Consider the following 17,495-nt stretch of genomic DNA (forward strand, 5'->3'; position numbering starts at 1 on the left):
TCTCTCTCTCTGCCTCTCTCTCTCTCTGCCTCTCTCTCTCTCTCTCTCTGCCTCCCTCCCTCTCTCTCTCTCTCTCTCTCTCTCTCTCTCTCTCTCTCTCTGCCTCTCTCTCTCTCTGCCTCTCTCTCTGCCTCTCTCTCTCTCTCTCTCTCTCTGCCTCTCTCTCTCTCTCTCTCTGCCTCTCTCTCTCTCTCTCTGCCTCTCTCTCTCTCTCTCTCTGCCTCTCTCCCTGTGTGTGTGTGTGAGAGATTCTGGGAAACAAAGTGAAAAAGGACAGCTCTTGTGTTAGAGCTTTTTCAGTTGGAAAGGACCCAACTAGATGTCCATTATCTCTCTCTTCATCTACCTCTATCTTTTCCTCTCTCATGTCATTGACCACTGAAACAACAGGACTCCTGCACTACCCTTAGGACAGATGTACGCTGGATTTCAGGATAAACAAACTTATCTCCTACCATTCTGTGTTAGAGAAAGTGAATTACAAATCAAATTCTTAGAAACAGTGATGAAACTATGCACATTAATTCTATGCAAACACCATTGTTTTCAAACTGTTGTGAAATATATTTCTAAGAATGTTTTTCTTAGTGGTTTTGTTGTTAAACTGTTTGAAGACATTTAGCTCCATCTAGTGGTGTATTCGCTGGAAAAAAATAACCACCTCCTCATTAATTAAAGCGAATGTATTTCATCAAAATTATGCAGAAGTCGTTTCCAAGAGACAAACAAAAAATAAAACTGGGTTAAATTTAACCGCCTCATGTGACATTATTTAGTATAATCTCTGAAAATGCGATTAGTTGCCGCCTCTACACTCAGCCCTGCGCTCAACAGCGCCACCCTGGACGTGTCTGAGGCTTGTGTTGAGTCTTTGTCTAAATGTGCTCCTCTGAGACCGCGGTTAAACCTAACGGACACACAACACATTAAAGTAAAACATAACCCAAAATATAAAAAAGCAAAAACATTCACTGGAGGAATGTAAAGTATATAGTGCATGAAAACAATCCTTTATTATAATAAAGCAAAATCAAGCACTCAGCTCACACTGGAAGATATCTGTGAATATTCAAGTTGAAAAACAACAACAACAACAACTCACTTAATTTTAAGATAATTCTGAAACAATTTTACCGCAACATTGTGAATAAAGTATTAAAGCCTACAGTTCTGAGGTGAACGAGTCCGTCACATGACTTTTATTTTGAAAGTGCTGAGAGCAGCGCTGTGAGGGGAGAGTAAACACTTCACAGAGAGTGAGAGACAGAGAGGCTGCAGATGAGACATGGAGCCCTCAGTCTCAGATTCAGAAACTGATGACTACCAGCAGCCTTTACTGCTCCGAAAAGACGTCGAGGACCAGGACATTAAAAGAGGTAAATGCTTGTAAACGTATTCGTTTGAGAAACTCGGGAGGTAATGTTCGTTGTCCGAATGAATAATTGCCCCGGGGCAGAGGGTGTCAGCTGGGAAACCCAACCCTTCTTATTTAAATCTGCACGGTCTGGAAAGTAAGATTAAGTTTAGCGGGGTACATTGGGACGTTCGGTGTTTGTTGGCCACCCAATAACAGCCAAGGGGAAATTAATAATTAATGTTAGCTAAAAACCTGGAACCGGTGTAATGCAGCATTGAGATTTCTGTCAAGTGAAAAGGCGAAAATCTTACACTCGCAAACTCTACATCTACGTAACACTTCACACTTGAAAGTACATTGATTAATGTAGGGGGTATAATATTGGTGAGTGATTTGGGACGCGGCCGCTGTGTGTGGTTCTCAAAGCTGAACAGGGATCTTTGACTGGCCGGAGATCACGGGACAGGAAGCAGGATGCTCTTTTTATTTCTGATCATGCGGAGTTCCAGCGGTTCCCTGTAACTCTGCACTCTCTGCTGATTCAGCACAACTCAAAGAACGCCGCAGTCTCTCTGACCGCACTGTCTGGACAAAAGCAAACCACACACACACCAACCTTCTACACGCACTAACCCATCTTTCCATATAGGTGCATGTTGTAGGTCTACAATTGCAGACTGTAATCCATCTGTTATTTTTCAAACTTTTCAAATCTTTCTTCAAGGGTCTGGAGCCCAACAGAGTAAGTATTATGTGGGTGGTGGGTGATTTTAAGCGCTGCACTAACTCTGAAAATCATGGTGGTGTGTTAGTGTACATTGCACTGGCATGAGTGGATCAGACACAGCAGTGCTGCTGGAGTTTTTAAACCCCTCAGTGTCATTGCTGGACTGAGAATGGTTCACCAACCTCCACCAATCTCCTTGGCAACATTCTGTGGCCACAAATGACGATCTAGAGGATGACTAATACAAACACAGTCAGACGAGTTGCTGTCTTTGGCTCTACCTTTACAGGGTGAATCAACAAAGTAGGTGTGTCTAACAGAGAGGACAGTGTTTGAAAACAACAGAGTCACTTGTTCAAGAAACTTGTGCTAGTGCAACACACACTAATAAACCACCATGTCAGTGTCACTGTAGCGCTGAAAAGTATTACCTCCCAGACATTAGACACCTTTGATGATGAAATCCTACTTTAAAGTACCATCACAGCTGTGTCATCATACCCTGTAATTCCATAATGTCTGCCAAAAATGTATATATCCTATAGCTAGAGCTAATCACATTAGCATATGTTTAAAACCAAGCTCAGTGACAAGTGTCAGCTACATGGGTATAAAGCCTTTGGCTGTGGAGCAGTGAAACTGCATTCTATTTTTATTTATTTATTTTTTTTTAAATGCAGAACTAATCATCAAACTTTAGTACTTGAACTCACTTACGCTGTCTTAGCTAAATGCCATGAAATGTTCACAGAGTTTACGTTGGGGTTGGATTAGTCTGAATATATGGTCTTAACCGTTCCCAAAATGTAGCACTTAATACAACAAAAGATGGAGACCTACCTTTTTATACCATTTAAAGGATATGTCTGCGATTGTAGGGAGAGTCTGCTCTCTTTGGTTTGTTTCGTGTGTGATTTAAGGTGGAACGTATGTTTGAGGGGGGGAAAAAAAAGACTTTTTTTACGTGGATGAAGTTTAACTTCTCTGTAAATGTTTAAATTACCACAGAAATTCATTTCTAACTTAATTTGCTTAGTTTTTATCTCTCTAATGCAGTGAGCCATCTCCTGAATCCACCTTAAATAATCTGAAAGAGCAAAAAAATAAATAAATCAAATCCAGTTGTTTTAAATACTCCAGACGCCATTCCTCTGACATGAGTTGGGAGAGAGAAAGCCTGGCATAGTGGTCAGAGATGCATTGTTTCTTTGCCCATTTACAGACACTGAGGCTTTGTAAACACATTAGACTCGTCTGAAGCACACAAACAGACTGGAGAGCAGCAAATGATGTGGAGACATCCTCAGATTTTTTTAAATTATATAATCTTGGATATCTCATTTCATTTGAGACGACATACTGGATAAGGACATTTCAACATATTATTGGCCGTAAAGTTTTTGCTCCGTGTGCAGATCTACTTTAAAATCATTGCCAACCACTTAGATATTATGAATTAATTATGTATATTTATGCATGAAAATGGGGAAGATTGGAAAATCTGTCCAAATGTACAATTTTAAAATGCATATGTAGAAGCCAATTGATAGGTTACAACCTACTTGATTTCTTGCTCATTCTGTCCTCGAGGTGGTACAAGTTTGTTAAGGACAACATCCCTGCCTCTTTTCTGTATTCATTTCTCATAGAACTGATTTGTAACTCACTACATACTCCTTCACTCACACACATTTAATTACTCAATCCCTTATGCTTAACTAAGTGCTCCAAAAACTATTCAGTGATTCACATCAGTGAAAGCATGTCCTCATCATTTCAATACCTAAAGAACTATGCACTATGTGAATTTATTCATTCATTCAGTCATTCATTCATTATCTGTAAGCGCTTATCCAGTTCAGGGTCGCGGTGGGTCCAGAGCCTACCTGGAATCATTGGGCGCAAGGCGGGAATACACCCTGGAGGGGGCGCCAGTCCTTCACAGGGCAACACAGACACACACACATTCGCTAACACATACGGATGCTTTTGAGTCACCAATCCACCTACCAACGTGTGTTTTTGGACTGTGGGAGGAAACCGGAGCACCCGGAGGAAACCCACGCAGACACAGGGAGAACACACCACACTCCTCACAGACAGTTACCCGGAGCGGGAATTTAACCCACAACCTCCAGGTCCCTGGAGCTGTGTACCTGCTGCGCCACCGTGCCGCCCACTATGTGAATTTAGTCACTTGAAATGATTAAGTTTGACCTGATCATGTGAGGTGTTATCTGCATTCTGACAGGCTGTTACAGGACAATAAAACTCTAGTATAATTCAGTGTCATGTCAGTCTCACTCTCAAATACATTTACAAGAATGTTTCAAGGTTTATAGTGAGTCTTAACCCAGTTGTCTCTCAGTAGTTAATGGTTTATAACAATATAAACAAACAAAAAACAAGCTTTTTAACAATTTACAGAGGGAGTTTTAAAATAGTGTATTCTTTTCTGTACATTAAAATCTGAGAAAAATAAACTCCATATTTGACATATATTTTAACACTTGTCTTAGACAGTTAGGCAGATTGTACCTCTCACACTTCCTTAAGCCAGTGTTTGTCAGACCAGTAGGCTTAGTTTGCATTGCAAAATGTAAGCTTCACTGATGTTGCAAGGATGAGTTGACAGTCAGTTAGATGAGGTGTGCCTGAGGGCTCTGCTACAATTGTGATGTTAGTGTACACATCCCACAGACACTATGTCCACAGGTAGCAGCACATGTCACTCTGTAAGTTTGTGTGGAAGCTTGTATATGCTTTATATGATCTTTCTTTGTTCCCACAGCTCCAGTGCTCTGCTCTTCACGCTATGGACTGGCTTTACTGTCCTGTTATGGCTTTTTTGTGGCCTATGCGCTGAGGGTGAATCTTAGTGTGGCAATGGTGGATATGCTGAACAGCAGCAGCAGCAGCAGCAATGGTGGAAATGACTCAGTCTGCCCAAGGCAACCCAGCCCCGCACGCCCCAATCACAACCACACAGTAAGGAAACTAACCTGGTCACATGTGCACCCCCACTGAGGCTGAGAACATATTTAACCAAAATAACAAAACACTTCCTTGAAAAGCAATAACATTTCTCTTAGAGCACAGGGCTTATGGAAATTTGAATGTGTGCATTGTCATGAAATGTAATTGGAAATAAGTGATATTCATTTGAGCACTAGTTTCTCTCAAGTGCTTTGTGTTTACTAGTGAAGAACATGACAAGTCTGAACGGTATGCTCCACAGATACATAGCTTACATTATGCTCTGGTCAGAGTTTCTCTTTTTAGCTCCTGGAGGAACATGTGCTTAGACTGTTGCAGCTGGTTAAAAGCTACCACACACTACATGAAAAACACAATGCTACACAGCCACAGGGTATAAAACACAACTCATAGGAAGTGTTGCAGATGAACATCATACAAAGTAATAGACACTGGACTGGCTTTGAATGATGAGGCAAAACAAGTTACTGACTGGAGGGGGTGGTTGGAGATGGTAAAGATGGGTTATCGGCAGTTGTCATTATTTAAATAAATTTTAAATTTTTGCATTTTGAAAGTTCATAAGTTGAGGTGTCGTAGGTAAAGGATTATTTTCTTATACAATTTAGTGACTATTTTTACACGGCTAATACAATTTTGTCAAACTAGTTTTGTGGGGTGGTGGTGCAGCAGGTAGTGTCGCAGTCACACAGCTCCAGGGACCTGGAGGTTGTGGGTTCGATTCCTGCTCCGGGTGACTGTCTGTGAGGAGTTGGTGTGTTCTCCCCGTGTCCGCGGGGGTTTCCTCCGGGTGCTCCGGTTTCCTCCCACAGTCCAAAAACACACGTTGGTAGGTGAATTGGCGACTCAAAAGCATCCGTAGGTGTTAATGTGTGAGTGAATGTTTGAGTGTCTGTGTTGCCCTGTGAAGGACTGGCGCCCCCTCCAGGGTGTATTCCTGCCTTGTGCCCAATGATTCCAGGTAGGCTCTGGACCCACCGTGACCCTGAACTGGATAAGGGTTACAGATAATGAATGAATGAATAAATTCACATAGTGCATAGTTCTTCAGGTATTCAAATGAGGAGGACATGCTTGGTAGGTTGAGTGGCGACTCAAAAAATGACCGTAGGTGTGAGTGAATGTGTGAGTATGTGTTGCCCTGTGAAGGACTGGCGCCCCCTCTAGGGTGTATTCCCGCCATGCGCCCAATGATTCCAGGTAGGCTCTGGACCCACCGCGACCCTGAATTGGATAAGCGGTTACTGGATGGATGGATGGATGGATGGATAGATTTGTGGGTTTAAAAAAGTAGTAGTAATAATAACAATAATAATAAATTATATTTACATATTGCTTTTCAAGAACATAGACACTTACAATAGTCAATACATAAAAACATTGAAAGACATACAAATTATTTGTAAACAGATACAGTATACAAAATATTAACAAACAGTACAGAATGAGCATGACTAGATTAAGTTTGAAAAAGCACAGTCGCCATTTCTGTGGAAGCTGGAAGTGGGGACAGTAAGCAGTTCAGCTGAGGAAGACCTGAGTGTGTGGGTTTGTAAGAGGAGCAGAGATGTATAAAGAAACCAGATTATTTAGAGCTTTGTAGGTGTGAGGGAGTATTTTGAATTGAATCCGGTACATTAAGGGAAGCCAGTGAAAATGTTGGAGAACAGACACCATGTGTTGGTGAGAGCGAGTGCGAGTGAGAAGCCAGGATTAACTCCATTAAACTTCATGTACGTTATCAGAACATTTCTCAACAGCGCTCCATCTCAAATCTTTTCAATCTTTGTGAAATATGTGACATAAACACTAATCTTTCTTTCCTCAGGCCAGCGTGTATGATTGGGACTCAGAGACGCAGGGTTGGATCCTGGGCTCTTTCTTTTATGGCTACATCATCACTCAGATTCCAGGTGGCTACCTGGCTCGAAAGTATGGTGCCAAGTGGCTGCTGGGCTATGGAATACTGGGAACTGTGATCTTCACTCTGCTCACTCCTGTGGCTGCAGACCTGGGTGCCGGTTACCTAATTGCAGTCAGGGTGCTGGAGGGCATAGGGGAGGTAATGTCCCTTGTTTATGAGAAAGTGTGTGTGCGCACACAAGTATGTGGATCTATGCATTAGTTTGCTGTGTCCAAACTATTTAGCTTTGTTTTTATTTAAATAAGAAGAAAGATGAGTAGGGAAATATTTACTAGTGTGCATTTTCTGGATCCTCAGGGTGTGACATTTCCTGCGATGCATGCGATGTGGGCATCTTGGGCTCCACCAATGGAGAGAAGTCGACTGCTCACCATCTCCTATGCAGGTATAACCTTATCTGCAACAAGTCTTTCATTTGCTTTTTATTTTTTAAGCAAATATATATATCGTTTTTTAAAATCTCTTTCAGGTGCCCAGCTTGGCACTGTAGTAGCCCTCCCCTTGTCTGGCCAGATATGTTTTTACTTGGACTGGACGTATGTTTTCTATATTTTCGGTAAGACAATGCTGTATTTTCTCCCCTGCTGTAAACATGCGTGTGAAAAGCATCATGATGTTTTAATCTATTTAAGTGTGCATGATTTCATCTGCTGTTTTTGTTTTGCAGGAGCTGTCGGTCTCCTTTGGTTTATCCTGTGGGCTTTATTGGTCAGTAACAGTCCTAGTTCACACAGAAGGATATCAGAGACAGAGAGAACGTACATTACAACCTCCCTAAAAAATGAGGTAGTCAGTTATGTGTGTTCCATATACATTCATTATGAAGTTAACACAGTTAATGTGTGAGTGTGTGTCAAACTGCGATTGACTCGCGCCTCTTCCATGGTGTGTTCCTGTCTTGTGCCCAGTGATAGGCTCCTTACCCACTGGAACCCTGAACTGGAAAATCGGTTACAGACAATGAATGAATGATGTTATTTACAAGGTACACAGTCTTAACTGTCCGTTTGATATTCTGTTTTAGCTTTCCCCAACTTCTGACCATATACCATGGATATCCATCTTCACATCTGTGCCATTATGGGCTATAGTTGTTGCACATTTTTCCTACAACTGGACATTTTACACCTTGCTGACTCTCTTGCCTACTTACATGAATGACATACTGGGCTTCAGCATTAAGCAGGTTGGTACACTCCTAAATGCCTAAGAGACGTTATCACATCTAATTCTTTATGGAACTAACTGCTCAGTTAGATTTGAATGGCTGTGCAAACTACATTTGAAGTGTGGTAATATGTGCCTTAGTGGTTTTCATGCATAATAAAAATTATAGAGACTATATGGAGAAAGATATTGAGACCGTATGGGATGATTGTCCTTGTCGGTCGATGGCACAAAAGGGAGGATTTGGTCATAGATTTTTTTGCCCTGGATTGCCATGATTTGTAACAAGATGATTTAAAAAAGCGATGGTGGAGAGAGGTTGATAGACCTGTATTAAATAAATGGAGAGAGAAACATGGACATAATTGTTATCTAAAGGAAAATGTAGAAAATACATTTTTTATTCAAATATTTATTCAAACATTTAACTGTTGTAATCTATAGTTGGAGTAATTTGTTGATGTAAGTAATAATCGTCTGAACTGTTGAAAATGGTTTGTATTGTTTTAGAATGGCATGCTCTCTGCTCTGCCCTACCTGGGCTGCTGGTTACTGGCTATGGGAGGTGGCCAGTTGGCAGACTACCTGAGAGAGACCTGCCTCTTTCGCACTGTGCTTGTACGCAAGTCCTTCACACTCATAGGTGAGGAACTCCCACAGGGAGCTATTTGTGTAAAAGGGAGTGGTACCATCCTGAGCTGAAGACCGTTAGCGGAATATTAGGGAAATTCCAGATGTCGGGATCGTTGTTGTTCTTAATAGAGTCCAGGGCTATGTTCACATTGCCAGGATAAAGTGTCTCAAATCTGCTTTTTTTTCTCTTTTAATGTGACACACATTTGTTCAAATCATATTTCAGCCATTTTCATTTTCAGTGCTTAGTACTGTTGTCATCAGCCAGAATCAGCCTTTAACATGTAAGCTGTGTTTCAAATGACTCTGTGTCTCTATGTAACGCACTGCACAGGTGATGACCTTATGGTTTTGGCACCAAAAATAACAAATAATGCAGATACATATCGCACACTACACATGGATAGGAAGCTTTGCCGTTTCAGGGTCGGATTTGTTAACATTACGAATCCATACAAGTCAATTACTTTTATGAATCTAAAATGTCACGACGACAGTCCGATCTCAACAAACCATTAGAATTGATTAATATCAACATGCTCTTGAGTTAGTAAAACTATTTACATGTAATTACATAATTAGACAGTTACTTACAAATTGTTTTTAGATTTGACTTAAAATGTGTCGAGTTTCAAACTTAAACCTTTGAAATTGTTACATTTAATGTCAAGACAATGACAAAAATTTAAAGGATATTATTTATTAAGTATAAATTTAAAAAACTTGAATGTATTTAGTAATTTTTGTAATATTTGCCATTTTTTTTGTTTTGAAGCTGTTCATTCAAAGTTTAAATACAGTTTCAGTTGACAATTTAGAAACTGCACTTTCAAGTAAATATGTAAATATGCTAATGCTAAAAAGTAAAATGCTAATGTTATGGCAGTAATACAATTCTAAGAGAAATGTCTGTGTGCTTATGTTTTAGGCATGATTGGGCCGGCTGTGTTCCTGGTGGCTGCAGGGTACACTAATTGTAATTACATCCTGGCTGTTGTTTTTCTCACCGTCTCCTCGTCTCTGGGTGGTTTTTCAGCATCCGGCTTCAACATCAATCATCTAGACATTGCGCCATCGTAAGACTATATTTGCAGACGGATAATTATGGAACAGTAATGAAGTATCATTAGTGGAGTAGTTGAGTCTCTAATTTTGAGTCGTTTGAAGGTGGCTGATATGTCTTAAGACCATCTTAAACATTATTTCCTCAGATATGCTGGAATTTTACTTGGAATCACAAACTCCTTTGCGACAATACCAGGCATGGTGGGTCCAGTGATTGCAAGATTACTGACGAAATCTGTAAGTCCCCCCCCCCCCTTTGTACATTGTGTACCATTTAAAGTCTCAGTATTATACTCTGTGTAGTAGGGATGCATGGCATATACCTAATTTGCCTTAGGTATAATTGGCTTTTTTTTGTTTTTATATATATATATATATATATATATATATATATATATATATATATATATATATATGTTTCAGTGATGTGAACTAATTGAGTGACTGTTTAGCTTCAGAGATGGGGGAAAAAAGAATCTTGATTCATGATTTAAATTAAGAATGCAGGCTTAGTTCATACAAATTAACTTCTGTCTATAACTAGGTGATGTTTTTGAAATAGATGGAATTTAAGCATTTTATTTTTACTTGATTTCTTATACAATTTCTGTCTTTTACAAATGTTCAGTTTGCCTCGTTTTACGTAGTGGGATCTGCTCTGGTAGTGTTCAGCCCAGTGAATAGTCTGACTTTTCTTATCAACTCATGTAAAGAGCATGCTGCCAAGAACCGTTCTTTCTCCAAGTGCTTAATCTACAATAGTATTATCTGTGTTTCAGTTATGTATTAATTTCTGTTGTTTTTAGAACACCATTATAGAGTGGCGAACAGTTTTCTTCATCTCAGCTGGGATAAATCTGTTTGGAGCTTTCTTCTACACCCTGTTTGGAAAAGGTACTGTACAGCCCTGGGCTGTCCAAAGAGTGCACATGCCATGAAAAAGACTTTTAAAGGACTAAAGGGAACTGAATTTATGATTTCAGGGGACATGATTCAGATGATTTAATATTTAATTCAGATGATTTAAAGGCTTGAGCACACGTTATGTTTCAATGAATGGTGAACTTATCTAATGAGTTTTACCTGAAACTGACTTTAAGCGTCTTCTGTAGTTCAAGTGAATATCACTTGGAAAACACCCTTCTGCAGGTTTTCACAAGGGATAAAACTACAGCCAGTTTACATGTTAAAAAAGCCAGCTAATGTATGTCTTCATGGTGTTATTTAGTTTGACTGATCATCATGACCACCTTGTCTGTTATTGCCTTCTAAACTGTAATGTTAACCAGCTAAAAAGCTTAAACATATTAATCATTCATTTATGATTCAATATTCAAGAGAATGCACATAAATGCTCAGTTTCACTTGCAGAACATAAGTGTAACTTCTCCAAGCCTTCAGTCCTTTATTGACACATTGTACTAAAGTGATCTATTCTGGAAATATCCAGCTCTGAACACTGTGGGATAGTGGGAATGCAATAGAAAGCAAAACAATTTAACAAAGATATACAGCAATTAAATCTTAGCAACACAGATAATCAACATGTATGAAGTACCGTTGGAATCAGGTTGTTTTGAAGAGAACCTCTGTGTAAAGTGTCATATGAGAAGGCCTTGTCTCTTCTCATGCTATTGTGCCTTATATTTTAAACTCCTGTACCTTAACTTCAGCATTTCATTTGGTTTAAGTCCCAGTCAAAACCTTTAGTACTTTACAAAGCACCAAGCTCAAGATTTTTGAACATTTCTGTCACATTTGAATTGTTTACCCTTTATTATTTTATGCCAAAAAGGGATATATTTATTATTTTTTTTCTAACTAGAAGCATGTTTACTTGTTGTTGTTTATTGTAATATACTTATTGTATACTATAGGCAGGAAGTTAAGGTTCTCAGGAATAAATATGTTTAAAGTCTGTCAGCATTACGATGAAATGTAAGAAAATAACCAATGAAATTGACTGATTTCTCCACGTGACAATGGCCTTTGTTTTGATATGCTGCTTCAGCAGTGTGTCAGCCTTTTCAGAATTCATCAGTGGAAAGGGTTGTGTCTGATTTTGTTGAGATTTGACCAAAAATCTGTTAGAAATTAAAGAGATTCATGGATGATACATGGTTCGAGTTCTTTCATTTCTTCATTGACTGCTGTTTATTAGTAAAGCCATTAGTGGAGCGTTGTAACAATGCATTGCCCCTTACAAAGAGCTACAGCAGTTAGGGAGGGGGGATAATCAACAAGTGTAACAGAGATCTGAGACGTTTGTTGTTAAATGATTATAGCTCATGTAAACTTTTGAATGAAGGCTTTTCCACCCATTGCCATTCTTTACTGATGCTGCAGCATATAACTGAATGTATTCGGTGTAGTGTTTCCTAAACGCAAGGCTGTGGAGGGCAGGAGGCAGAGGGTAAGTCAGTAAACAGGGGGCTGCTTGGTGTTAGTGATGTTGCTGTTGAGTGGCGTGTGTCTACTGCGCAGCCGCTGTGGAGCGCAATAAAAGCGGAGCGCAGACGCGCATCGGTCTCTCCAGCAGCACTTCGCCATCTGCAGCAGCCCACAGGTACAGTACTGCCCCAAATTCACTCACTCTCTCACACACAGTTACACACTGCCACACGCTTCACGAGGGGTCTCTGTTTTGAAGCAGGTCAAAATTGTGAGAAGTTAAACGTTGTGATGGTCGGATTCGACACTAGACGCAGTGAGTGAGATCAGAGAGAGAATATGGCGGCAGCTGCAGGGGAAGGGATTGTACCGTTAAGTCCCAAAACCTCGGACACCGCAGAGATCTCCGCGAAGCTGTCGCTTCTCCCGGAGAATGTTCCAGAAGCGCAGTCTTTAATGAACGCGGAGTAAAGCGGCGTCAGAGGCGCATCCCGTTGTGAACAGCGCTTTTTCATAATCGTTTCTAACCCCCTGAGCGCCTGTTAGATAACCTCGGCAAGAATAACCCGTCTGTTAACCTCTGAAGTTAAGCCGGGAATTAGGCTACTAGCACCATCAGCGTTACGCACTTCGAGCAAACGGCACTGAAGCCTAGGCTTTAAGACCTGAATCAGCCATTAACCGTCTGAATATATACAGAGCAACTGACGACCAGACTGGGATAAACAACCAGTCTCCCCTCTGAGAAATATCACACTTCAACTGTGTGCCTCATTAAAAAAAAAAGAAAAGAAAACAATGACCCTCGATGTGGCACGTCTCTTTCCATCTCAAATGGCTGCTCCTCTCTTTTAAGTAGGAATTGTATTTACAAAATGGAGGTCTGCACGACTAGTGATTTTATCGAATATCAGTGTTAAGGAAAGTGTGCCCATCCAGTTTCATCAGCCTGGTGCTTCTTGGCGGAGCTAGGCTACATGACTAAGCCAACACATGTCAGACATTCAAACAGCGTCAGGTGCAGAGGAGGGTGTGGGCAGAATAATGAGCAGAGACCTGAGAAAAAAGCCCTTTCTGTACATCTTCGTGTTCGGTGTCAGCTACAGCACAGATACACTATCAGTGTCGCCTACCACACAGATGAACTGCCCCACAAATTCAGCTATCATAGGGATACACCACAACAATGTTGGCTACCACAATGAAACATGGCCACAGTGATGGTTACAGCAAGGATACACCACCAGAAATTCAGTTATCATATAAGATACATCAGCAAAAAGATACACCACGACAAATTCAGCTACTATACAGAAGCATCACCAGTGTTGGCTACCGCAAAGATGTACCACCAGAAATTCAGTGACCATATAGATACACAACCACAGTGTTGACTACATTGAAGAAACTCCTACACAATTTCAGCTGCCACACACATATACTGTCACTGTTTTGGCTGCTGCACAGATACACTACCACAATGTTAGTGTTCAAGACTCACATTTGCTGTGTAGCTCTGCAAGGTTTACCCACAAGTTTTGCTAACATGGAGAGATGTGTGTGTGTGTGTGTGTGTGTACTGTTGTTCCTGCCCTTGTCCATGGTGCTGTACAGATACCTAATTCTCACTTGTAAAGGACTCATTGAGCACACCCCACATTTGGCTGCAGAGGTTCTTCAGCAAACTCGAGTCTGTCTGTGTTTACAAACTCACATGTTTTCCATTTCATGGGGCAGGCTTCGTAGTGTCACTGACGAGCTGAACATATCCAGCCATGGGAAAAGAGAAGCTCCACATCAACATTGTGGTCATTGGCCATGTCGACTCTGGCAAGTCCACCACCACTGGTCACCTCATCTACAAGTGTGGTGGCATTGACAAGAGAACCATCGAGAAATTTGAGAAGGAGGCTGCTGAGGTGCGACTGATATGAAATTAAATACTGAAACCATTGAAGAGTTTGTTTTCCATGCTGTATATATTGTCAGTGTTTATCTTGACAGTCTTGTTGTCTTGCATAATGTTTTCAGATGGGTAAGGGATCCTTTAAGTATGCCTGGGTATTGGATAAACTGAAGGCAGAGCGGGAACGTGGTATCACTATTGACATTTCCCTGTGGAAATTTGAGACAAGCAAGTACTATGTCACCATCATCGATGCTCCTGGTCATAGGGACTTTATCAAGAACATGATTACTGGGACCTCCCAGGTAAATGCTAAAGGACAGTAGGCTTTTAAATACCAGATTTTGAAATGCATGTGTGGTCAGTTATTTTGTTTTAAAGTAATTATTTATTGATTACAACCATAATAACTGATTTCACACTAGTGGATTGCTTCCTCTCTTGCAGGCAGACTGTGCTGTATTGATTGTGGCAGCTGGTGTTGGCGAGTTTGAAGCTGGAATTTCAAAAAATGGCCAAACCAGAGAACATGCTCTACTAGCCTACACACTGGGAGTGAAGCAGCTTATTGTAGGCATCAACAAGATGGACTCCACTGAGCCCAACTACAGCCAGAAACGCTATGAGGAAATTGTAAAGGAAGTCAGCACCTATATCAAGAAGATTGGCTACAACCCAGAAACTGTTGCATTTGTTCCCATTTCTGGCTGGAATGGTGATAACATGCTTGAGGCCAGCCCCAATGTGAGTGGGAGAAAAAAACTGAACAGTCTTTTCCACAAATTATCATCAGTTCCACTTTTTAATTTTCATGCTTGAATATTAATGATTCATTGTTTGTGGTTGCTGTAGATGACCTGGTTCAAGGGTTGGAAGATTACCCGTAAAGAGGGAAGCGTAACTGGGACCACTCTCCTGGAAGCTCTAGATGCCATTCAGCCTCCGACTCGTCCCACCGACAAGCCGCTCCGCTTGCCCCTGCAGGATGTCTACAAGATTGGAGGTGATGCTTTCTCCAAACCTGCATACATTTAGTTTATTACCAAAAGCACCATGAGATCTAACTGACTATGTTTTTAAATAGGTATTGGAACTGTCCCTGTGGGTCGGGTGGAGACTGGCATTCTGAAGCCCGGCATGGTGGTGACCTTTGCACCTGTTAATGTGACCACTGAAGTTAAATCGGTGGAGATGCATCACGAAGCCCTGTCTGAAGCCTTGCCCGGTGACAATGTGGGCTTCAATGTCAAAAACGTCTCCGTGAAAGACATCCGTCGTGGAAACGTCGCTGGGGACAGCAAGAATGACCCGCCCCAAGAGGCAGCCACCTTCACGGCTCAAGTGAGTCCAAATCATGCTGCTTCTTTATATGGGAAATCCATGGGAAACCCACAGCTTTGTTATTTCAGAAAATGAAGGGAAGTTCATTTAGCAGCTGGTATTAGTGCTGCGTGATGAGGGATCAGTCCTAACAACATCACAATTTTCCCGTTAGGTGATCATCCTGAACCACCCTGGACAGATTAGTGCTGGTTATGCTCCAGTGTTGGACTGCCACACTGCACACATTGCCTGCAAGTTTGCTGAGCTGAAGGAGAAGATTGACCGTCGTTCTGGGAAGAAACTAGAAGACAATCCCAAGAACTTGAAGTCTGGAGATGCTGCAATTGTGGACATGGTGCCAGGGAAGCCCATGTGTGTGGAGAGCTTCTCTGAATATCCTCCTCTTGGTGAGTGGTTTTTTTTTTTTTTTGAAGTATATTATTTTGAAAATATATTGCGGAACCAGTGCTGCAGGGTCATGGCTGAATAGCTAAACTACATACTGAAATCATGTCTACATACATAAATGATTTAATAACTGATTGTGGGTTTATGGTTTGCAGGGCGCTTTGCTGTGCGTGATATGCGTCAGACTGTGGCCGTGGGTGTGATCAAGGGAGTGGAGAAGAAGGCTGCGACTGGTGGCAAAGTCACCAAGTCTGCTCAGAAAGCCCAGAAGGTCAAATGAATATTGTGTTTGACTGCCAACTCCAGAGTCACATATGGCAGAACAGCGGTCACCCAGCTCCATCCCATTGGTTGCTTAAACTCCATTGTCAGAGACTGGTTAATTGTTCCAATGCATCGTAAAAGTATCAGAAGGAAAAACAACAACAACAAGGTGGTATTTAAGACAACTTGTTGGAATTTTAAATCCATACAGTTTGTAATATTAGCTTGTTACTATTTGGAATCAGGTCATGACCATAATTAACACCATGTGTGATATTATTAATATTATTGAGAGGAAATTGGTCCCGCCCTCTCCTATTCTGGAGTGCAGTGTTAGTCTGGTTCTCACACTGTTGTCTTGCTTTTAGTGTTTGTCCGCAGATTATTGTGTTTGAATTCTGCTGCTGTTATTATGTGCAATCATCTTGTATAGTAGTCTTTAAGACTGTTTTAGCTTTTAAGGAACTATGTGGAAATTAAGAATGAATCTTTCCAATTGGTCCAGATTGGGTGCATGCACACCTCTGGAACACTTGCTGAAACTCCAAGCACTTTGATTGGCGCAAAGCTGGTCCTGCACAGGCACTTATTTAATTGGCTTTAGCTTCTGCACCTTATTGTTAAAAGTATTTAAAAAAAAAACTTTAATGCCATATTAAAGATGTTCTAACAATAACAGAAGTCTCAGCGTATTTGTTTCAGGTTTAATTCCTGAAATATTGTTCATGATAGAAATCAGAACATTTTTAATTTTAAAAAATGCTTTTCGATTTTGTACATAGTCCTTTTATAAGTAGAGCGTTTATTCATTCATTCATTATCTGTAAGCGCTTATCAAGTTCAGGGTCGCGGTGGGTCCAGAGCCTACCTGGAATCATTGGGCACAAGGCGGGAGTACACCCTGGAGGGGGCGCCAGTCCTTCACAGGGCAACACACACACCTACGGACACTTGAGTCGCCAATCCACCTACCAACGTGTGTTTTTGGACTGTGGGAGGAAATCGGAGCACCCGGAGGATACCCACACGGGGAGAACACACCACACTCCTCACAGACAGTCACCCGGAGCGGGAATCGAACCCACAACCTCCAGGTCCCTGGAGCAGTGTGACTGCGACACTACCTGCTGCACCACTGTGCCGCCCCTAAAGTACTACAAAAGTGAATTTTGTAGCGTTTGTTGTATATAGCTACAGTTTTAAGTGATAATTAAGTGAGCTGTCACTCTGGGAATGCAATTAAATATTCAAACAAGAGTATACAACAACAAACACTATAAAATACACTACAATGATAAAAACACTAATTGTAAAAAGACTGTGCAACATCAAT

At 41.1% G+C, this 17,495-nt stretch overlaps 2 protein-coding genes across 2 annotated transcripts; both read left to right on the forward strand.

Annotated features, from left to right (window-relative positions):
• The first annotated feature begins 1,238 nt into the window (after positions 1-1,238).
• slc17a5 (solute carrier family 17 member 5) lies at positions 1,239-12,259 on the forward strand. Its single transcript, XM_066678956.1, has 11 exons — positions 1,239-1,376; positions 4,876-5,072; positions 6,910-7,143; positions 7,303-7,390; positions 7,475-7,561; positions 7,673-7,791; positions 8,030-8,191; positions 8,683-8,815; positions 9,734-9,881; positions 10,017-10,107; positions 10,677-12,259. Exons 1-11 carry the CDS (start codon positions 1,286-1,288, stop codon positions 10,806-10,808), a joined length of 1,482 nt encoding a protein of 493 aa, XP_066535053.1. The 5' UTR covers positions 1,239-1,285; the 3' UTR covers positions 10,809-12,259.
• A 107-nt stretch (positions 12,260-12,366) lies between these two features.
• Positions 12,367-16,788, forward strand: eef1a1a (eukaryotic translation elongation factor 1 alpha 1a). Its single transcript, XM_066678957.1, has 8 exons — positions 12,367-12,436; positions 13,999-14,180; positions 14,293-14,472; positions 14,615-14,911; positions 15,020-15,170; positions 15,252-15,508; positions 15,663-15,897; positions 16,054-16,788. The coding sequence occupies exons 2-8, from the start codon at positions 14,037-14,039 to the stop codon at positions 16,176-16,178; spliced, it is 1,389 nt and encodes a 462-aa protein (XP_066535054.1). The 5' UTR covers positions 12,367-12,436; positions 13,999-14,036; the 3' UTR covers positions 16,179-16,788.
• The last annotated feature ends 707 nt before the right edge of the window (positions 16,789-17,495 follow it).

Source organism: Hoplias malabaricus, chromosome 8 (assembly GCF_029633855.1).
Source record: "Hoplias malabaricus isolate fHopMal1 chromosome 8, fHopMal1.hap1, whole genome shotgun sequence".
NCBI classification, from domain to species: Eukaryota; Metazoa; Chordata; class Actinopteri; order Characiformes; family Erythrinidae; genus Hoplias; species Hoplias malabaricus.

Bases quoted from the DNA above. Each gene is read 5' to 3' on its own strand.
- slc17a5 (XM_066678956.1), top strand. From the start codon at position 1,286: ATGGAGCCCTCAGTCTCAGATTCAGAAACTGATGACTACCAGCAGCCT. The intron at 7,144-7,302 runs GTAATGTCCCTT...CTGGATCCTCAG, and splicing joins TGCTGGAGGGCATAGGGGAG to GGTGTGACATTTCCTGCGAT. The intron at 7,391-7,474 runs GTATAACCTTAT...AATCTCTTTCAG, and splicing joins GCTCACCATCTCCTATGCAG to GTGCCCAGCTTGGCACTGTA.
- eef1a1a (XM_066678957.1), top strand. From the start codon at position 14,037: ATGGGAAAAGAGAAGCTCCACATCAACATTGTGGTCATTGGCCATGTC. The intron at 15,171-15,251 runs GTGATGCTTTCT...GTTTTTAAATAG, and splicing joins GGATGTCTACAAGATTGGAG to GTATTGGAACTGTCCCTGTG. The intron at 15,898-16,053 runs GTGAGTGGTTTT...TATGGTTTGCAG, and splicing joins CTCTGAATATCCTCCTCTTG to GGCGCTTTGCTGTGCGTGAT.